Below are 22,577 nucleotides of genomic sequence, written 5' to 3'. Positions count from 1 at the left end.
ACAACAAATAAAGTATTGGTTTCTTTCTACAAAATGAGATCTTATTCTCAACCCTTCACATGGTAGCTTTAAGTTGACAAAAATGATCTTGAAGTTTCCGTAAATTACTTATACGAGTCGTATAATATGACACATATGACAGTCATAATTTAGTCGCACAAAATCGTTCTTCCATTTCTAACGTTGTCAAATTATGATTTTCGATGGAATAATTGGTTTAAAAGCTAAGCTAGTAGGACCTTATACATTTCCATATAAATATGGACCACCCTACTCTACATACATTCATTTCGTTTCTTTATTATTTATTTCATTTATTAGCCAACTGCAATCATCAGCAGTGAAATCGCTAAACATTCAAAATACCTTTTTTAAATTCTGAACACCAAATTTACCAAGTTATAATCGCAAGCAGTCTAAATTTCTCCATCAAATCAAGCAGTTACGTTTTTGGAAAATTGAATTTTGAAAATAAAAAAAAAAGGAAAAGAGTTACAGCATGTATGGCAACAAGCTGAGCTGGGCGGTTGGTAAGAAGACGGTGTTGTGTGTGGGCACCACGACCATAGACTTCGTCTCGACCATAGAGCAGTTCCCCGTGGAGCACACGTACGAGAAGGCCATCGGGGGCTACTGGATGCGCGGCGGCAACGCGTCGAACAACTGCACCGTGCTCTCGAATCTGGGGGTCAAGGTGGAGTTCTTCGGCATGCTGAGCAGCCTGTGTGTGTTTCAGGTGCTGATCGATGACCTGAAGGCGCGCGGCATCATCATTGAGAACTGCCCGACCTGCGACCAGGACGCGCCGTTCGCCTCCGTGATCCTCACCAAGTCGACCAAAACGCGCAACATTGTCATCTGCAACAGTGACTTTCCGGACGTGGGCATCGAGGACTTCCGGAAGCTGGACCTCAGCCAGTACGGCTGGATCCACATGCGGGTGCTGCACTTCAAGAACACGCTGGCGATGGTCAAGGAGCTGACGGCCTACAATGCGGCCAGGCGGGAGAAGATCGTGCTGTCGCTGGAGTTCGACAACAGCCTGGAGGAGATGTGGCCCCTGATGGACTACTGCGACTATGCCATATTCTCCAAGCAGCTGGCCCAGCCCAATGGCTGGGTTTCCCTGGAGGACGCCTGTCTGCAGCTCGACGAGCGGCTGCGCATGCGCTGGGGTCTCAACCTGAAGCGCCCCTACGTGGTCGTCCTGTGGGGCGCAGAGGGCGCCGGCTTCTTGGATCTCGACGGCAACTACACCCACGTCAAGGCCCACAAGCCCAAGCGCATTGTGGACGCCCTGGGAGCGGGCGACACCTTCGTCGGCGCCTTCATCTACGCCCTCTACATCCGCGAAAGATCCCTGCCCGTTGCCGTCGATTTCGGCAATCGCATGGCCAGCTACAAGTGCACCAAAAATGGCTACGACCACATCGCTAATATCCTGCTGCCTCCGATTCTATAATACTATATGATTCATGGCCCAACATTTCAGAAATTTAACCCATACCGTTTTGTTGATAAGCTAGTTATTTTGTTACCAAAAATAAAATAAATTTTATAAAACAAAAATTTGAATTTGCAGCTACCTTTCAGCGAGAATACATTTCTGAAACTAGGGCTTGTGGGAAATTGTAAAATTAAAAATAAAACGTAGAGATAAACTCTACGATTCTTTAAATACCGAGCATTTATTACGTATACGCACCGCTGTCCGAAGATAATACTATACTTACCTTATGGCTATAAATTACACAGGAACACAAAATTAAACTTTGTGAAATTTCCACGAACCATTTCAAGTTTTCCATGATATTTGGGTGCTCCTGAGTAAAAGTCCCATACAAAATTATTTTCCATCACCTACAGGTTCCGCGGTATAGCTAAGAATACAAAAAACCGATGTTTGCCGACATTTTGAATTACGTGGCCTATATAATTGGACCAACCTTTATTATTTTCGGTAGGACCTACTCTCAATACATCAAGGCATTCCTAAAAAATAGTCCCCATTGTGAACCATTGCCCATGTCTTTGGAATTCGACGCCAAAGTTGAAAATCCCAAAATTGTAGAGATTTTTCTGATGGAAAAACAATTCTGAGGATTAAATCTTGAATGGAAGTAATTTTAACTATTCATTGTATCTATTGTTCATTGTATGCTTTAATTTCGGTTTAAAGCGATTTCATGAGAATATTTTTTATTGGATTTATTATATTAATAAAACCGTTTTTTTTATTTCATTATCTACTCCTAAATGTTGTCAAATTTTAAAAAAGTCAAGGCATCCTACAGAATGGGAGTAAACATTTACATTTCTCTGTGTATGTTCAGTGAACGTATTTTAGTTTCTTAGTTCTAGAGGTTGCCATGACTTATTCAAAATTTGACAACATTTAGGAGTAGATAATGAAATAAAAAAATCGGTTTTATTAGAATAAGAAATCCAATAAAATGTTCTCATGAAAACGCTTTAAACCGAAATTAAAGCATACAATGAACAATAGATACAATGAATAGTTAAAATTACTTCCATTCAAGATTTAATCCTCAGAATTGTTTTTCCATCAGAAAAATCTCTACAATTTTGAGATTTTCAACTTTGGCGTCGAATTCCAAAGACATGGGCAATGGTTCAGAATGGGGACTATTTTTTAGGAATGCCGTGATGTATTGAGAATAGGTTCTACCGAAAATAATAAAGGTTAGTCCAATTATATAGGCCATGTAATTCAAAATGTCGGCAAACATCGGTTTTTTGTATTCTTAGCTATACCGCGGAACCTGTAGGTGATGGAAAATAATTTTGTATGGGACTTTTACTCAGGAGCACCCAAATATCATGGAAAACTTGAAATGGTTCGTGGAAATTTTTGGCTGTGTACCTGTGTTATCGGATATACAAATATATGTACATTCAACCTCCCTCGCACTTTCGGTTTTTCCGACTTTTCTATTGATTGCATAACGGACCGGCAATGTCCTTTAATTTTCCTTGCTGAAAAGGGTTCGAATATTTTTTCATTCACCCACTTACACTTTGTCGTTTATCCTTGGCCATTTGAAATATAGCCAGATTATTTAAATAAATGGAAATGGGACATTTTGTATACCACCAGCAGGTGATTAAACTGTCCCTGTTTGAAACCGATAAGTGAAATCTCCGCAAGCAATAGATTATAATTTGCTTGTGCTCGCACAGATTATGCAAATGCCGCTGAAGACGATTCTTAATTAGAGATTTCAGTTGAGATCAATAAGACGCTGATTTCTGAAATTTCGTACGAACCGCGAAAACATAGCTCAACCAGAGATAATTCATAAATATTAAAATGAAAATCCTCGCTCCACTTCCAAGGAATAAAGTCAAATCGAATTATGTAAAAATGTATGCGTACAATCCTCTAAATCAAGGAGCCGAGTGGTCAAAACGGGCAACTGGCCGCCGTCAACTTCACTTTTGCCGCTTGATTGAAACTCATTTATCATCATAAATTAGAAGTGGGGGGAGGCGAGGAAGAGATTCATCATACTCCCGCCGGCGGACTGTAATCCGGCTCAGATTGAAAATTAATGAGGTCATCAGGCCCTGCATACCCAAATAGCTAAGTATGTTCGTTCGCTTTTCTTCCTTTAAAATGTTATTTTCACCGTCATTTTTTCGTTTTTTGTTGCTACGTATTTATAAATTCACTTAGCAGAGGGCAATAGGAGAATCATCCACCCGAAAGTCAAGTTCCACTGCCTCTGAAGCTTCATCCCCCACGACACTGAATTACTTTTTTGGAATAATTTGTTGTTCTTAGCTATTGCGTTTACTGATTTATTTTACCACCATTGTGATTATCCATATTAAACATTTTTATTGCAATGCAAACTTTTTTAAAATTTACAAATAAGATTGTACGATTTGAATTTTCTCACAGAAGAGGTCATTGCACTATAGTATTCAATTTCTAAGTGTTATTATTTCTACTCTCACAGACGCAAAACAGTGTCAGTTGAAATGTAACTTATTATGTTATTAAAAACAGATACCAAAACAAGCAACGAAAAGTATGCTATCATTTTTTCCCTTAGAATTTCTGATGGTGTCATTGTCCGATTGGGAAAAGGAAATCCAAACTACAATACCGACCACATCCTTTGATCATGACAAACAAATCGGCAGCATTTGGGATTTAAAGAATGACCCTGGGGGTATGGGCATGGGAGAATTGCTTTTGAATGGTCCGTACTTGAGATTACTTGCCACATTTCCGCCAAACTCTGGCCAAAGTTTTCTCATTTTCGTTTCCGAAAAAAGAAAAATTTCTTTTTCAATTGCTACTTCAAAACAAGGGACTTCCGGTTACATTGGCTCAGCTTGAAGCTTATAGCCAATTACAATTGCTTATACCATTTGTATTAATGGTTAGTTCTTTGCCAATGAATTTTATTAATTTTTTCCCTATTTTTCTTTTTATTGTAATTTATGAAATATGTAGAATTTTATGAACAACAACTAAAACATAGCAGATATTATACGTCTTTATTGACATAATCTAAAGCCTACTCCAAAACATTTTAAAACATTTTTTTATTAATTAAAAAATAGTTGTTTAAAGTCCAAATGTTTATTATATTTGGAGAACTTATAAGAACAAATTTTTAAAGATCTGGAAAACTTACAAAGTCTTCTGCGTATATTACACAACTTGCATATGAATAAAAGTTTTCATAAATATCTCGCGAAAGTTCTTTAACATTATAATTCCAGTGACAGTTAAACGTTTCTCCTTCCATATATGTAGCAGCAGACATTATTCTTAAATGGTTCATAATCATATGAGCTGTAACCATATGATATGCAGTACTCTCCAAAAATTTAGTAAATCCTTCTACTCCATCATCTTCTATAAGTTTAGAAATTGTACAGATTGATTGCTTTGAAACTCCAATTATAGCATTTAAAAAGATAGATAGTTTTTCATCATCTTTTGCAGTTCCTTTGCCTCTTAAAAGGTTATCTCTTGCATCTTTCGCGCAACTCGATTTATTTTTTTCGAATAGATGTTCAATTATCGCTTCAATGGTCCTTTCCACTGCAGGCATGACCCATTTCGTCAAAGCTTCTGTCGCCACGTTAATTGCTATACCAGCTAATATATCTACACCAACAGTACGTGGCGTAATAGTTTTTGTCCTCTTCTTCTTGTTGGGTTTGGAAAGTGTTTTTGGATTGAAAGCCGTTATATCGCAATTATCAGGGTATCGCCTTTCTTCCAGTTTATCAACTCTTTTCCTTGTCTCGTTTAAACACTTTTGAACGGAATAGATTTGATATTTCCCTATAAATAAATCCAGAATATACCACTGAATGTCACCGCGAACTCTTGAATCAGAATGTTTGTAGTCTAAGTCACTTTCATTGGGCTCGGTATAGTTTCGTCTTGGTCTTACTGGCTCACACACATTATTTTTCTGTCCCTTTTGGCAATTAACTATGAAAACAGTTACCAAAAAAAATAATGATATGAACAGCAGTCTCATATTAAAAGAACAATACAAGATTTAAATGAAAGATTTTATTTATAAGCAAAAACATTTTTTCAGCCAATTAAGACAATTTATTTTGATATGCTTATTAGAGACAACCGCACCTGAACATTTTAAGGTAAAGTTCGTGAGGGGTATATGGTATAATGGTTCAGTAATTGGATGTTGTTGCGCCATTTTGACAGTTTAAAAGTCCTTTGGATTTCAAAAAGTTTGTTTATATATGTTTAAATTCAAAATTTTTTTATTGTGGGCCGCGCATTTTAGGCTCTGTAATAGGTATCTCATAGTCGACTATAACGATCCCACTGGATTTTTTGCGCATTCCTGATTTGCTTTACCCACTACTTACTCAAAAGAAATTCAATTTAGCAACGATTGTGACAAACACCAATATGAGCCAAACTGAATTATACTGAGGGGGTTGGCAGGGCAACTGGTTTTAAGCATATTTTTGGAAATATCATTAGCTGTAAGATTTTCTGTTTGGAGGTGAGGCCTATAAAATACCCTTCGATCTGAAAACTAAAGAAATTTGACACATGTCCACGAATTGACCCTGATTACGAATTGTTCTTTTTGCGAAAATAAGTTTATAAGCTTCAGTTTTTATAATAGTTTTATTGCCAGTCAACGTCAAATGTGCATTTCAGCATGTTCGCTTTACAAGTAAATATCTCATTATAAAAGTTATACATTATTTTTCGAATATACTCAAGTCTTAAAAACTTTTCAATCATTGAAATTTGAAATGTAGCAACCATTTCAAAATAAAACTTAATAAATTCTTCGAGACTAGACTTATCGAACCCCGAACAGAGGTCATCCGAAATTTCTTTTAATTTATTTTGCACTGCTCCTGCAGTTAGTTCAAAGGTTTCTTGGGATTTGAAACGCACGGTCTTATACAAAAAATCGGATCGAAATGATTTTACTTTTTCGATCATATCTAATACTCCCTGGCAATAACAATCCATTTTTGCACGATTGTCTGCAATCTCGCTTGGTTCCTCTGCAAAAATAGTGAGAAATATGATACAACGCGTTAATAACGATAGAACCGATTTATGCGCACCATTTAACATCGTCGGTTTGTCCTTAACCACATTCTCGGTTTCATTTTCGGTCCCAGCTACATTTTCAGCTCCAGCTACATTTTCAGCTCCTGCTTCGTTTTCAGCTCCAGCTTCAGGAACATCTACAAAGTTGGTAGGAAAAATTCGTATATAATATAATATTTATTAAAAGATCTGATTTCCGATGCACCCATGCCATGCACACCTTCATAAATGTCAAAATCTGCAAAGACATATGTAAAATTTCGATTAAGTAAAGAACAAATGTCTAGTCCAAACATGATAAACGCACCGAAATCATCTCCAGGCTCTGCAAATGTAGTGAAAAATATAACACAGAGTAGAAGTAAGTTAAATTTGAGTTTCAACATAGTCGTTCTAAGGTTATATGTTAATTCTAAAGGGAAGTAAAATTTCAATTTGTACTAGTTGTGAAATATAAGATTCTATGAAAGCTGTGAGATTCCTCTATTTTGTTACGCCTCATTTTATAATAATGACCGTAAAAGAACCAAATGTTTTTAATTTAACAAATTGTTCCCAATATGTGATTTTAAATTGGAATACAATGTTCCTAAACGAAAAACAAACAATACATGTTAATCTAAGAACATTTTTGTCATAATTTAATTTACTGTAATTAATTGTAATCTGCAAGGGTATTAAAACTTCGGCTTGCTTCCGTCCTCGTTTTTGAATAAAAATAAGAAAGAAAGCTATCTTCGGCCAGCCGAAGCTTATATACCCTTGCAGATCGTTCCTATTAACTTTCAAATCGCAAAAATTTTAAATTTCGTATTATTTTTTCTATCCTTCCCTATTGCAGCTATAGAATATAGTCGTCAGATTTTTGTTAAATTTAATTAAAAATTATGAAATATTAAAAAAAATTATATCCTATAGTATAAGAGAATACAATAAAAACCAACGGAGCTATAATTTGTTTCCAATTAATTTCCCATTAATTTTTCGATCGTTCCTATGGCAGCTATATGATATAGTCGTCCGATTTTGATTAAATTAAAATTGAAATTCGGAAATATTTAAAAAGAGTCATGTCCTAAAGTAGAAGAGAATACAATAAAAACCAAAAAGCTAAAATTTATTTCCTATTACTTTCCCATTAATTTTCTGATCGTTCCTATGGCAGCTATATGATATAGTCGTCCGATTTTTTTAATATTTTATTCGAAATTCAGAAATATTAAAAAAAAATATTTCCAAGAGTAGAAGGTTTTATTTCAAAAAACACCGAAGTTAGCATTTTTTTAACGCTTCCTTCCTATGGGAGCTATAAGATATAGTAGTCCGATCCGGTCGGTTCCGACTTATATACTACCTGCAATAGATAGAAGACTTTTGGGAAAGTTTCAAGCCGATAGCTTTAGAACTGAGAGACTAGTTTGCGTAGAAACGGACAGACGGACATGGCTAGATCGACTCGTCTAGTGATGCCCATCAAGAATATATATACTTTATGGGGTCAGAAACGTCTCCTTCACTGCGTTGCAAACTTCTGACTGAAATCATAATACCATCTGCAAGGGTATAACAACTTTACACAAGGAACTCACGACCGCAAGCTACGACGCGTCGTAATTATTTTTAAAATTTCGTTCTTAAATTTAGACTCGGGTTTTTCCCTGACTATTAAATTGCTCAGACTGTCATGTCATGGTGCAGATCAAAAATATATATATAGACTTAATGTGGTCGGAGATATCTCCTTCACTGCGTTGCAAACTTTTGACTGAATTTTTAATACCCTCAGCAAGGGTAGTAAGGTAAGGAATTAGACAAAATTACAATAAATTTATTAAAGGCCAATTATAGACATATTTAATACAGGGTTCTCATAGATCTTCAATTGAATTTATTTTCCAGGTGTAGAATTTAGGGTTTTTATGAGTTTCATGTCGCCGGAACTCGTGGTCGTGTTCGTTTTAGCCCACTGCTTCTTCGTTATATCCCTTTATTACAAAGAACAACAAGGCAACACAAAGTCCCCTGCAATGCTCGTGCTCGAACCTGGCTAGCCCGGCTTCAGAGGAATTTCCACCATGACAGCCATCATCACAATTGCATCCAAAAATGTTGCAAGATCCTTTTCCACAAAAACTGCCAGATATAATTTGCTTTCCATTCCAACAAGCTTCTTTCATATAGCATTGCGAGGATTCCAAATATTCCGTATAAAATTCTTCTCCATAATAGTGATCACACCGAAATTGGGTATAAAAATGAAGCTCTCCTTTAGGGCAGCAAACTGCGTCTGACCAGATCCTGGCAGTGAGGTAAGTAGCTAAGTATGCTGCAAAGACTTTTTTTAATACCAATCCCATTGAGCATTAATAATAACAGAATCGGATTTTCTAAACAAACATCTACATTTAGACCGTACAATTGTAATTTTCCGAATGACGCAAATGATGCAAAGTGATCCCTAACATATACATACTTGGAATGTTAATTTAGGTAACGCTTGATTTAAGGTGATTTAAGTATACAAGTAGCAAAACCTGAAGAGTAGAATGGTTCGACAATGAGATACCCCTATTCACTAGACTGAAACCGAAAATATTTCGCGACCATTAAAAATCTCGAAGACATAAAACTTTGCGATTTATGGTAAGATAAAGTCTATCCTAAATATTTAAATTATCAAAATGTTGTACGTCGCTCTGCTAGTGGAAAAATATTTTAATCACTTATAGAGTCGACACTTTACATAATACTAATACGCCCCTTTATGTGCGACTAACGAGTAAAACGTGCCGTAAAAAATCTCAATGTTCCCAACAATTCGGTACAATCAGTTTTGTTTCGAATTTCCAGCAGCAATGAAGATAGTTTTCGCATTCCTATTTTCATTTGTCATTCAACATTCTTCTGGTAATCGATTTTAACATGTTTTCTTAGCCTAAGAAATTGCATAGTTCCGTTTCATCTTTCAAAAGGGGAAATATTGAGGCCTTTATTCCCTTTTCTCGCTACTGACGAAATGAAATTTGTCCCCTGGATGATAAAGTTCGTACAATACGATGAAGACACAGAATGGGATAAAATGTGTTGCTTGAGACGGAACTTTGAACTAGTTAAAAAAATTATAAATGCTTTTGACCGCGCGTTTCGCAAAATTTCAGATAATTCTAAGCGGACAAGAAATGAATTCAGGGAAACAAAAAAACGTTTAAGAAAAATTTGGACGGGTGTTCAAGACGATTTAAAGGCATATGATGAACAGAGAAAGTCTAAAAAAGGAGGAGTGTCAACCCTCTTAAAATTAACTAATGCGAGAGTTTCCCTAATCTTTAAGGAAATTAAGGAAATGCTGAGTTACGATTCTGTGAAACCTGATTATAAAGAACATAGCAAACTATACATAAAACTTTTTGTAAATTTGAACTCTTTAATGGGTAAATCTTTAAAGTGTATGCACAAATTTTGGGATAAATATGATACACATATAAATCTGAAATATTTCTAAACATTATAAATAGAACTATACTAATAATAATAAATGTTTACTTAATTTTTGGCCACATTCAGTTTTTTTACTACGTGGGTGGAATGAGCTTACTGATTTTTTGAAACGATGAATCGTTTTCAAGTTTGATCTACGACGAAACATAGGTACTTTATTTCATAATGATGAATAATCGAATACTCATTGTCGGATTTGTATGCTTTAGCAGTTGTAATATAATAAAACTAATCTAATAAAATAAAACATGTATTAACTAGGTAAAATGTGGCTCATTCATTCCACATGAAACGTGACAGGCAATTTTGGGTCAAATCTCAGAGAAATTCGAAAATTCTCTATTCGATAGAGGATTGAAATATAACAACCCGAATTTTATATTTATACCCGTTACTCGTAGAGTAAAAGGGTATACTAGATTCGTGCAAAAGTATGTAACAGCTAGAAGGAAGCGTTTCCGACCCCATAAAGTATATATATTCTTGATCAGGGTCACTAGCCGAGTCGATCTAGCCATGTCCGTCTGTCTGTCTGTCTGTCTGTCTGTCTGTCCGTCTGTCCGTCTGTATGAACGCTGAGATCTCAGAAACTACAAAAGCTAGAAGGTTGAGATTTCCCACACATATTCTACGCAGCGCAAGTTTATTTTAGCCGAGCGCCACGCCCCCTCTAACGCCCACAATCGCCCACTAACGATTTTAAAATGGGTCCTGCGCCCACATCTTTAAAGATTTCCGAGAAGTATAAATGCAATTTTGTTGTGTATATTTATACCTATCGAAATGTAGAAGACATTTTTCAAATCGGACCATTCATTAAAAAGTTATACGATTTATAAATTGTCAACATATATCTATCTCCCTCGCACTCCCTTTAGCTGAGTTACGATTATTAGTCGGGACACCAACCCGACACAGCGTTCGCACTCCCTTTAGCGGAGTGACGGGTATTAGATAGTCGGGACACCAACCCGACTATAGCGTTCTCTCTTGTTTTTTAATCTCTTACCATTTATTAATAAAATTTTCTGTTTCAAAAGTTGTTTGTCACTAATTGTATTGCTTCGCTTTGAGGCCTAAATAAACATATTGTGTGGAAAAATTTTAAAAATTTTAGGTCACATAAAGACATAGAAAACAAGTGTTAGATAACTAAGTAGTACAGCAAAGATATTGCAATTTGCATCCATAGTTCCGCATTCGCTTGAGGCTTCAGTAGTTGTAGGTTTAGATTCAGATTCAGCTGGTTGCACCGGCAAATTCTCCTTATACTTCCCAGGCACATTTCCGGGTAGAGAATACCTCAAGACCAATATGTTTCTTCCCTTCTTAACCTTATAAATAAATTAGTTAATGGGGTGGCATTCGATATGAAAAAATATGTACGCGGCGTTCTTTGGAGCTATACCCACTTCCAGTTCTTTAGATGACTTCCAAATAAGTGCAGTATATTTATCACTCAGCGATTTTATAGCTTTGTATTTCTCCTTGTCACCTTAGTGTGGATCCTCTGGTTTAGGGAGTCCGTCTGCATAATGCCTCGATCCCAGACCATACCACTCGGGAACACAAGATTTATCGTAAAACTCGCATATATTTTCTGTATACTTGGTTTTCCTTGGGTCCGATAAGGGATAGGCAGTGTGATCGGTGTAGGCATAATCGTCGTCCTCCCAATCATGTTTTGTTACGAATAATATTTAGTCAGGGATATTCAATGTAACTAGATAAAGTTCACCGTCACAACATCTCCCAAAGATACACAGTTGAGCTTCAACAAAAGTTTATTTCCAACTTCTCAGAGCTTTTATTTTGCATTACCTTTAAAGCAGCCAGCTTTAAAACAATATTCACACATGTGAATATTATTTAAATACTTTTACTTTTATTCTTTCTTACCATGTTTTGACTCACATTCATAAGAATAAATAATAGCTCTGTAAAGTCGTCCGTGTAATTCTGTTAGACTATCCCAGTAGCATTTATAGTGTTCAGCGGGTATGGTTGCTTTTGTAGGATTACCTATGAATTCTAGAAAACTAAGCAAATCAGGATAGTCCGGATCATACCATATGCGTTCAGTAAGGTTTGTTAATCGGGGGGCAGAGCCTTGGCATTTCCAATATCTATTTAAATATCTGCCGAGCGGCTCCATCATCTCGTAGTTGCAATCTTGCTGCGGCGTCCTTACAGTGGTGGGAGAAAAATCGATCAAAATAGAGTAGATACGAGGTTGGGCAACTAATAGTAGTGATAATATAGAGATGTAACGCATCTTTAATGAAAATGCGAGACGACTGACTTATCCAGTTGCATATAAACAAGAAAGGAAATTATCACCAGAACTAATTTTTTCTACGGGTATACAAACGTATAACCGTAATTAATTTCGTGAATCTAAGAGTAAGAAAAATAGTGGACCTTTAGATATCATGTAGCACACATGTACATATATTTTCCATTTTGTCATTTAAAGATTTTTTTCTTCCGAATTACAGAGTTCCACACTTAATTGCTTGTTTGCAGAGTAGCAATTCCGAAAGGAAATGTGAACCGAGTCGAGTAATTTTCCTCATACGATTACGGGTAATCGACCCTTATTTCGCTCGGTGCGATACGCTACCCGAAGATAATGATGACCTGGGTTCGGATATGGCTTACCTGGGATGTTATTCCAGACAATTGCATGCTATTGACATTTCAATTGTCTCTTATTATTGCCAGGACCGAGGACATAGCGCTGGCAAGGGGAGCAGGAACGACCCTCATTTAAATTACAAAAAAATAGAAACAATAAAAAAGCATTTCAGTGGGGTTAGATACACGCATGCAATGGAAGCAAAAATTTGCATAATAATAGCAATTGCACTCGCTTCAGGTATTTCTGGATTGGGAAAAGGTGGAGAAAGAAGAGAAGAATAAAATGCCAATTGTAAAGAATCCAATTTTCACCTAATGTCGGTCACAGCTTCGACCCGGGTATATCAACGTCCCCTTCGATTGGCACCACAAACCACTTTCATGAAATAAGAAAATAGTCTCAAACGCTTGGAGCTATTTTCATTTCGTTTGTTATTCTGTTTCAAAGTATCAATTTGTGTATCATTAAAATAATTTGATTTCCTTTCCACTTGGCAAAAGGAATACCTTTCCCATACGATAAGGGGGTTCGAGAGTCCTTTCCCATGCCCAAACTGACATGACCCTGAGCCCTAATTAAGGCACCTAATATGATTTGCGGACTTCCTTCACATATTATATTTCATTCTTCTTCGAGACTCCGTAAGGTATTTGAAATACGTTCTAAACACTCGTAATATTCAAGGGCATACCTGAGACACTTGTGATCTTTTCAAGGGGATTACTTTGAACAGAACTAACGCGATTATAGCAAGGAATATGTAAATAAAAGTTTCGGAAAGTCCTACTCCATTTTATTTCCCATGTTTGAATTTTGTAACATCGAATTTATGAACAAATAAAACATGGATCCGAGTGGTGGAGCCTAGGAAGGACCCAACATTTTGTCGGGACGCACCCAATCGTTGAAGTCCTTCTCCGATATGCCAGCGTTCAAGGCCTCCTCCTTCAGAGTTGTTCCATTCTTGTGGGCCGCCTTGGCGATCTGAGCCGACTTGTCATAGCCAATATGCGGATTGAGGGCGGTCACCAGCATTAGCGACTCGTTTACGATCTTGGCCAATTTCTCCTTGTTGGCCTTAATGCCCTTGACGCAATTGCAGTTGAAGCTGATACACCCATCGGCTGAAAAAAAAGGTAAAAAAATAAGATATATATATATGTACTGTTATAAAAAAGGGTTGTTCTATAAATGTTTGATGGTAAAAAGAGTTAATACGATAATATTCAACCAAATTAGGCCGCGAATTCTTCAGTCAGTACAAGATATGATAATATAAGTCAAATAAAATAAATCCGCGAATTCTTTATGGGAGGAAAATTTTAAGTGTTAAAATCGAATCTGCCAAATTAATATTAGTAAATCTGTAATGTCTCATATCCAATTGATATTTTTTAGGTATTTTTTTAACGTAATCATACCCAGCAGCTTGATGGAGCGCAGCACATTGGAGGCGATCAGTGGCTTGAAGACGTTCAGCTCGAAGTGTCCGTTGGCCCCGCCGACGGTGACGGCCACATGGTTGCCCATCACCTGGGCGCAGATCATGGTCATGGCCTCGCACTGCGTGGGATTCACCTTGCCGGGCATAATGGAGCTGCCCGGCTCGTTCTCCGGCAGCAGCAGTTCGCCCAGGCCGCAGCGCGGTCCGGAGCCCAGGAACCGTATGTCATTGGTGACCTTCATCAGGCTGACGGCCAGAACGTTGAGGGCTCCGTGCACCTCGACCATCGCGTCCCGGCTGGCCAGGGCCTCGAAGAAGTTGGGGGCCACCACGAAGGGCAGTCCGCTGAGCTGGGCGATCCGCTTGACGCACTTCTCGGCGAATCCGCGGCGCGTATTCAGACCCGTTCCCACGGCGGTGCCGCCGAGAGCCAGCTGGTAGACCCGTGGCAGGACCGCCTCGATCCGCTGCAGCCCGTTGCTCAGCTGCTGGGCATAGCCGCTGAACTCCTGGCCCAGCGTCAGCGGCACCGCATCCTGGGTGTGGGTGCGTCCGATCTTGATGACGTCCTTCCACTCAACGGACTTGGCCTGCAGCGAGTCCCGCAGGGCCGTCACCGCCGGCCGCAGATCCTTGGTCAGGGCGGTGGCCACCGCAATGTGAATGGCCGAGGGGAAGGTGTCGTTGGAGCTCTGCGACTTGTTCACATGGTCGTTGGGATGCACCGGGTCCTTGGAGCCGATGCGTCCGCCCAGGAGCTCGATGGCCCGGTTGCCGATCACCTCGTTGGTGTTCATGTTGCTCTGCGTACCGGAGCCCGTCTGCCAGATGGGCAGCGGGAAGTGGCCCTCGTCGTAGAGCTTGCCGGAGATCACGTCGTCGGCGGCATTCGAAATCGCCGTGCTGAGCTTGGGATCCAGTCCGAATTCCTGGTTGGTCTCGGCGGCCGCCTTCTTCAGTATGCCCATTCCCTGGATTATCTGGCGCTGATCGCGGTGAGATGAGATGTGGATTTCTCTTTAAGATCTCCCAATCCAGGCCAACTTACCGGCATTCGCTCCTCCTCGCCGCCAATGCGGAAGTTAAGCAGACAGCGCATCGTCTGCGCGCCGTAATAGCGGTCCATGGGCACGTCCATGGCTCCCAGGGTGTCGCTCTCTTGGCGGTTCTCTACCTTCTTGCTGGAGCTCATCCTGGTACTCTCAAATGTTTTAGTTGGGGAGCAGAACAAAAAATACACTCAGGTGTCTGGCAGGATCTCTATGATCTGACAGAAAACAACCAGAGATGTGGTTTATAATCATCAGAAAATGTACAGTGCGAAGAACTTAAGCGCAGTTCAACGGGCAGTAATTTTACATCTTCAAATATTTCCATCAGGTTATGTTAAGATAGCATACCTAGACTATCAGATACCCATTACTCAGCTAAAAGAAGTTCGAGGGGTATGGTGAGTGCAAGTAACTTTTTAATAAAAAGGCCGATTTGAAAAATGTCGTTTACACTTCGATAGTTGTTATTAAACAGAAAGGCATCCTTCTTCCAGTTACATACTTTCCTACGGATGCAATAATAAATACAGCAAGTGTGCAGGTTTAATGAAAAACTATGCTCAGGAAAGCCTAATTTGTTAAAATAATAGGCTGGCAGGTATGCTCAAATCATGATCTTTTTGCCTTTCTAATCATATCATATCAGTTTTCCTTTTTCTTAATCGAATTTTAAGGTGGTTTTTTTGATAAGAGCTTCAGTTATGAGGATAAAATTGGGAGAGCACAGGTGACTGCAGTCATGATCCTATGTACCTGAATCGACTGCTGCCGATAAGCCTAAAATATGGAAGCGTAGAGATGATAACAATAATTGGGGTGAGCGCTGAAAGTGCTGGAACTGCAGGTGAGTCTGATCCTCCTTTCTGGTTGAGTTTCGGTTTCCTTGGTTTCTTGTCTAGTCATCGCTACCTACCACCCGCATAACTGATTGGTCTTTCTCAGACTGGAAAAAACCCTATACCTACATTTAACATATCACTATGGACGGCAGTCCATGTAGTGACGAAGCGCACCAGGAGAGTGTGCGAAGGCGACTACTATATATACACGAAGAAATGAAAATCTACTGTGATGGTCCGATCATAATGAATAATACACCTATCGAAAGGTATTGCAAAAACTAACAGGATTGCATACCAAGACTTTAAGAAAATCAATTGGCTTGGAAGAGAGAGCGGTGAAAGTGAAAAAGTGAAAATTTCGAAATTTGGAGCTGTTGGGGCCGCTGGGGATAAATGCCCCCTCGCAATGTTTTAATTGTATTCCTTTTGAAAATACCCGTCGAATGAGGGGTCATTTGTCAAAATCCGACGCTCCGTTCAAAAGTTATAGCCAAAATAAGATTTTCTTCGTCTTCCCAAAATGAAAATTTAATTCTGTTTGTCAGTTTGTCAGTTTGTCAGTTTGTCAGTTTGTCAGTTTGTCCAAAACATGTTTTTTAAGTTTTGAAAATTTGATATGACGTTGATCACATCGATATAAAAAACTTTTGTTCTACCACTTTTGGAAAAACTCGCTAGTTTAGCGGGAAAACAGCTATAAATAGCTAAAATTCGGAAAGCCGTAACTTCTATACTACTAAAGCTACAGGCTTGTGCTGCATCTCGTTTGAAAGGTATTTTTAAATGCTATAAACGCCTTCTATATGCAATTTGTGTAAATGTAATACTTAAAAAAATATGAACAAAAGACAATTTTTTAAAACTTTTTTTTTAGCTTTTTTTTATTTTTCTCAAAAACGGCTCTAACGATTTTCTTTAAAACCTTAAACTGTATAGCCCTTGAGATTCCTTAAATTTTGGTATATAACACATTACTGTAAAAAGTCACGTTTAAAAGTTATTTTTATTCGAAAATGGCCACTTTTGCCAGCTCGACCAATTAACGCTCCCTGAGTATTGAATTTTGTGGGAGGGTATCCGAACTGTATTTTAGGGTCATGGAATCAGTAAATTTGCACTTAAGATTTCCATATAGGAATCTTTTGTTCTACGACTTTTGGAAAAAGCCGCTACTTTAGCTGGAAAAAGCTAAAAATAGCTAAATTTTGTTAGTTTGTAAGTTCTACACTACTAAAGGTACCGACATGTGCTATACATCGTTTAAAAGGTATTTTGAAATACTTAAACGCCTTTTTAACTTAATTTGTTTAAATACAATGGCTTATAAATTATGATTGACCAATTTAAATTTAAATGTATGTATATATTAGCTCCTATGAGAGCAAATGTAAACAAACAAAAACTTCTGATATCAAATAAAAACACCTCTTAACGAGGTAAAAAACTAGTGACGATCGCACCTTCAACATACAAAAGTTCTGATATCAACATTTGTGACGAAAAATTATTACACTCGTCATTAAATAGACTTTCTAATATTTTCTCATTCGGCACGCTGCAATAGAAAATGCCTGTGAAGGGAAAAAGACCGGACACTGGTAAAAAAAATGGTAAATTTCACTATTTTACCATTGTTTCAATTATTTTTCCCAGCGAAATAGATCCTAACATGAAAATAGTAAAATCGTATATGGCGCATAGTTAATAATGTTTTAAATATTTTTATAGTAAATTCAAAGATTTTTGTATTTGATTTGACTATTTTTTTTATCCAGAATCTTGTAATAATAATTTACAAATTTGTTTTTTTTTTTCGAGTGAGCGCCTAAAGTATTTACTTTAATTTTGAAATGCAGTTATTTATTGTCATTACAATCAAAAATATTACTGTGAACTTAAAAGAGCATTTTGCCTCGAAAGGAAATAATATGGGCATGGCTCAGGGGTCAAGGGCTAGGTTCTGATACTATTTTGTGCTCGGGGGTACCAGGTTCAAGTCCCGCTGACACCACAACTTATTTTTTTTTTTTTTTTTGTGATTAGTAATTCTTACAACTTTTTTAATACAATATTGTTCTTATAAATGTTAAGGAAATGTTAAATACGCTTCTTAAAAACTTTTTACTTACTCTGCCTCAGACGGTTTTTGAACCGGGGTCCTCTCGCGTCAGAGGTAGATGCCTTACCCATTGATCCATCGCACCATGTTACGCGCGAGTGGATAAGTTCAACTTAAATGTAAAGTTAACACGATCCATAACACATATAACTTTTTAAAACTAAAAATGCTACTTTTCACTCATACATTTTATATAAATTTAATTTAATATTATTTGAATCTTGACTTTCAAAATAATTGTGTCAAATAAACTTTTTATTCAAAATAAATTGCGAAAGTATTTAATCGGATCAGAAAAAACATTGATTATACTATGTATATAACTTACTATTTACAATACTAAAAACTACTATTGCGACTTTGGTTTTCAACATCAGTAATATCATTTCAAATATAATTCCCTTCGATTTTATTATTTTTATATTTGAATGAAGGTTTAAATATGCTTTTTATTAAAATCAATGATTTATTTATTTGATTTAACTATGAAAAGTAGTAAATGAAATCAACTAAAAAAATATTTGATTTTACTATGCGTTTTTTTTACCAGTGGAATAGTTTGCTAGGGCGGGCCGAATGAGAAAATATTAGAAAGTCTATTTAATGACGAGTGTAATCATTTTTCGTCACAAATGTTGATATCAGAACTTTTGTATGTTGAAGGTGCGATCGTCACTAGTTTTTTACCTCGTTAAGAGGTGTTTTTATTTGATTGTAAAAGTAGATGAAATTTTTAAACAAGGTATGGTAAAGTATAACTGTGGAATTATACTATATACATAGGAGGTTAAGGCAATAATGTTTAAGAAATAATAATAATAATATTATAATCTGTTGGACTTCGGGAATATACACCCTAACCCTATTAGCGTTAATTAAGAAAAAAATATTATTCTTTATTTGTTCGTTAAATTTATGAATACTTTTTAACTTCTAAATTTAATAGACTTTCTGTTAGCGTACAAAAATTTACTGCATTTTTTAAGTATGTGTGAACTCTTTTCGTTCGATTCTGGATTCTTTGGGTTTAGGCCATGGTTTAGACAACCTGGCCAGACATGGCCGACAATCGACGTCGGGTAAAAATGTCTTATCATTGTTAGGCGGGTGGCTGAAGTGGAACAAATTAATTTCGTTCATTTTAATTATTACTCTTCTTCTGTTCTGCGCAAAGCGCTCGATTCTCATTTTCCTGTCCCTCATACAAGTCGCTATAATTTGAGAGCCATTAACTCGCCGGCCCTTAAGGTCAATTGTGTACGCTGGATTCATGGTTTAATTATTTAAATGAATTCATATTCGGATTTTGCTCTTTTTTTCTCACATTGTCTGACCAAAGCCCGTAAATCATGTATATCATCGTGATTTTTTCTTATATTGAAGGCATTTCTTGGCCCTCAGAAGTACCCAAATGGGCGTGTCTCTTGTCTTTGGATTTTTATATTTTGGGTCTAAAAAAGAAGTGTTTTGTATTTCTAACTAAATTGTTTTGCATTAAGCTACTGGAGGTGCGTAATATTCAAACCTAATTTTATCAGGTTTTACAAGATATTTGTACAAAATCTATCCTGGCAAATGTAAAGTTAACTGTTGACCCCGTGGCGAATCGCGTGTATTTTGGCCGCTTGAAATTTCACACCCAGGGCACACGAAAAATCCAAGGCTCCATTATAGTTCTTACTGTATTTCTGCTCCTGCGGCTCCTTGGCTCCGTCGCCGTGCTTACTTTTTGGCGAACAACACATGGGCACGCAATGTTTCCGCTGCAACGGCAGTCTAAAGTGTCCAATCAAGTTTTTGAAATGAAACCTAAATAACATGTCATAATAAATAACCTTCAAGCGACCCGGGGGCCTGCCAGTTGACTCTGGCCAACGAAGAAATCCCAAATCCTGTAATTACAACGTAAATCCAAAATGTCTCAACGCCGCACAGCCGTTGCGAACTCGCCCAAGCAAACGCACACAGAGACCCGAAGGAAACTTAATTCATATATCAAAAAGTTTTTCGGTCCGAACAGTGGACGAGAGTAGCAATTTGCGCGCAAGTAGCCGGGTCCACTAGCAAGACCAAAAACGCAGACCAAGTCCAAGACGTATTCGTTCACTGGAAGAAATTAGGAGGGTTCTGGTTAATCCCTAAATCTGGGCTTTAGCCTTAAAAATCAAAAGTTAAACCACGATACAATATGATCTTATCATATTAAATTTTCATATTAGAAATATTTAAAATATATTTTAAACAAGAAAGGAAGCTAGCTTCGGCCAGCCGAAGCTTATATACCCTTGCAGATCATTCCTATTAATTAACAAATCGCAAAAATGTTCAATTTTCTAATATTTCTCATTAATTTTCCGATCGTTCCTATGGCAGCTATATGATGTAGTCGTCCGATTTTGATTAAATTAAAATTGAAATTCGGAAATATTTAAAAAGAGTCATATCCTAGAGTAGAAGACAATACAATAAAAACCAAAGAAGCTAGAATTTATTTCCTATTACTTTTCCATTAATTTTCCGATCATTCCTATGGCAGCTATATGATATAGTCGTCCGATTTTGATTAAATTAAAATTGAAATTCGGAAATATTTAAAAAGAGTCATATCCTAGAGTAGAAGATAATACAATAAAAACCAAAGAAGCTAGAATTTATTTCCTATTTCTTTTCCATTAATTTTCCGATCGTTCCTATGGCAGCTATATGATATAGCAGTCCGATTTTTTAAATTATTAATTCGAAATTCAGAAATATTTAAAAAATAACATCCCCAAAAGTAGAAGGTAATATTTCAAAAAACACCGAAGCTAGAATTTTTTAAAGTTTTTTTTTCCGATTGTTCCTATGGGAGCTATAGGATATAGTTGTCCGATCCGGTCGGCTCCGACATATATACTACCTGCAATAGAAAGAAGACTTTTGGGAAAGTTTCATCCCGATAGCTCAAAAACTGAGAGACTAGTTTGCGTAGAAACAGACAGACGGACAGACGGACAGACGGACAGACGGACAGATGGACAGACGGACAGACGGACAGACGGACAGACGGACAGACGGACAGACGGACATGGCTAGATCGACTTGTCTAGTGATGCTGATCAAGAATATATATACTTTATGGGGTCGGAAACGCCTCCTTCACTGCGTTGCAAACTTCTGACTGAAATCATAATACCCTCTGCAAGGGTATAAAAATCGGATTCTAATTTAGGGTGATGTGATCTAAATGCTTTGAGGAAATCGATTTCACTAATAATATTTCCACATTCAACAGTATAAGTTTTAAAAAACATTATTTTATCTTGAAGGAGACAATCGTTGGTTTCAGTGTGGGATACATTGTTCACACTCTACGGGCAGGTCCTCGGCTTGGTCTTGGATTTCTAGGGGGCGCCGTGCGGGTGGCCGTCCAGGATCGGGGAATCGGCCCAGGAAAGCCGGCAGCGGATACGGAACAGGGAGCTCTCTTCTGGGGTCTCCACCCGGTCTTCTGTCCGCCTGTCGTGTCGAATGAGAAACACAGCAATTATGCAATTTGATAATACTTCATTCTCGGGTAATAAATATTAATTATTTTTTGCGAATGTGATTTCGTGTTTTGCGCCCTCTCGACCGCCCAACCGACCCACTGGGCGCTAGTTTACGGAGATTTATTGCCCGGCTGCCTGCAAATGAAATGAGACGGAGACGTCTTCCATTTCTACCCAATTCCTCTCTTACCCCTCAAGATATTAGGCGGGTACTCGTGCTTTTATGTCGGACATGTGGATTTGGTTATAATATCGTGTTACTGCTATCCACCTACAATTGCAATTGGACTCCTTGTGCCAAATATGAACGGAAAGAATATTCTTTTCGCGGGCATTAGTGTTCTGTGGTTTTTTTTTATATTTATGGCTAGCCACCCTTGAAATAGGAACATTTTTCTTAGTTTTTAGGTTAGGTCACTACAGTTATAATTTAACTTTTTTTTTAACGAATTATTCTGTATTATTTCGGTTTCAATACTCCAATTTATTGTTGAGAAAACAAAACATAATTCAAGTACACACAAAAAAATTTGCTTGCTAAAATTGACCAACAAAGATAGTTTAACTATTAAAATAGTTACGTGTACGTTGTTTTTGCTTTGGGTTTGTGTCTTTGCTAATTGTGTGTATTTTGTTGTTGTGGAATGACTATTTACTTAGTAGAATTGACCATTTTGCTGGTTGGGGCCTGTTTGACAATTATTACAGTTGATTGTACCAAGTTTTTTCTTGTGAAGAATTTGGGTCAATGGAATAGAACAATCCTAAACTCCTTTGGAGCATGATTTGGGCTAATATACACTTTACGTTAATTAATTTCTTTGTGTTGACTGGGTAGCCTGGCTAAGTCAAC

General features: G+C 37.5%; 3 protein-coding genes and 2 long non-coding RNA genes across 6 annotated transcripts in view; 3 read left to right on the top strand and 2 right to left on the bottom strand.

Annotated features, from left to right (window-relative positions):
• The first annotated feature begins 218 nt into the window (after positions 1–218).
• Positions 219–1,541, top strand: LOC108059060 (ketohexokinase). Of its 2 annotated transcripts, XM_070214804.1 has the most exons (2): positions 219–530; positions 588–1,541. In XM_070214804.1, exons 1-2 carry the CDS (start codon positions 500–502, stop codon positions 1,460–1,462), a joined length of 906 nt encoding a protein of 301 aa, XP_070070905.1. In that variant the 5' UTR covers positions 219–499; the 3' UTR covers positions 1,463–1,541. The 2 variants fall into 2 exon arrangements, with proteins under 2 accessions (XP_070070905.1, XP_016999586.2); XM_017144097.3 differs by having other exon boundaries at positions 222–1,540.
• A 4,597-nt stretch (positions 1,542–6,138) lies between these two features.
• Positions 6,139–7,046, bottom strand: LOC108059069 (uncharacterized). The gene is made up of 4 exons (XR_011418608.1): positions 6,906–7,046; positions 6,819–6,836; positions 6,613–6,735; positions 6,139–6,549 (listed from the first exon to the last, which is right to left on the bottom strand). It is a non-coding gene; the product is annotated as an uncharacterized lncRNA (long non-coding RNA).
• A 1,422-nt stretch (positions 7,047–8,468) lies between these two features.
• LOC123003435 (uncharacterized) lies at positions 8,469–10,157 on the top strand. The gene is made up of 2 exons (XR_006412595.2): positions 8,469–9,505; positions 9,571–10,157. It is a non-coding gene; the product is annotated as an uncharacterized lncRNA (long non-coding RNA).
• Positions 10,158–13,508: 3,351 nt separating this feature from the next.
• Fum3 (Fumarase 3) lies at positions 13,509–15,454 on the bottom strand. Its single transcript, XM_017144129.3, has 3 exons — positions 15,230–15,454; positions 14,159–15,167; positions 13,509–13,861 (listed from the first exon to the last, which is right to left on the bottom strand). The coding sequence occupies exons 1-3, from the start codon at positions 15,371–15,373 to the stop codon at positions 13,602–13,604; spliced, it is 1,413 nt and encodes a 470-aa protein (XP_016999618.2). The 5' UTR covers positions 15,374–15,454; the 3' UTR covers positions 13,509–13,601.
• A 432-nt stretch (positions 15,455–15,886) lies between these two features.
• chrb (charybde) overlaps positions 15,887–22,577 on the top strand; it is a 48,752-nt gene continuing 42,061 nt past the window's right edge. Inside the window, exon 1 of the mRNA XM_070214770.1 lies at positions 15,887–16,077. Within this exon, the coding sequence (XP_070070871.1) occupies positions 15,981–16,077 (97 nt within the window). The 5' untranslated portion in view covers positions 15,887–15,980. The remainder of the gene's footprint in view (positions 16,078–22,577) is intronic.

Source organism: Drosophila takahashii, chromosome 3L (assembly GCF_030179915.1).
Source record: "Drosophila takahashii strain IR98-3 E-12201 chromosome 3L, DtakHiC1v2, whole genome shotgun sequence".
Taxonomy (NCBI): domain Eukaryota; kingdom Metazoa; phylum Arthropoda; class Insecta; order Diptera; family Drosophilidae; genus Drosophila; species Drosophila takahashii.
This window is presented reverse-complemented; position numbering and strand designations above follow the sequence as displayed.

What these genes read in the sequence shown, in the direction of transcription:
- LOC108059060 (XM_017144097.3), top strand. Translation starts at nt 500, where the DNA reads ATGTATGGCAACAAGCTGAGCTGGGCGGTTGGTAAGAAGACGGTGTTG.
- Fum3 (XM_017144129.3), bottom strand. Translation starts at nt 15,373, where the DNA reads ATGAGCTCCAGCAAGAAGGTAGAGAACCGCCAAGAGAGCGACACCCTG. An exon ending in GCGAGGAGGAGCGAATGCCG is followed by an intron (nt 15,168 to 15,229) that starts GTAAGTTGGCCT and finishes CACCGCGATCAG; the next exon opens with CGCCAGATAATCCAGGGAAT. An exon ending in GCGCTCCATCAAGCTGCTGG is followed by an intron (nt 13,862 to 14,158) that starts GTATGATTACGT and finishes CTTTTTTTTCAG; the next exon opens with CCGATGGGTGTATCAGCTTC.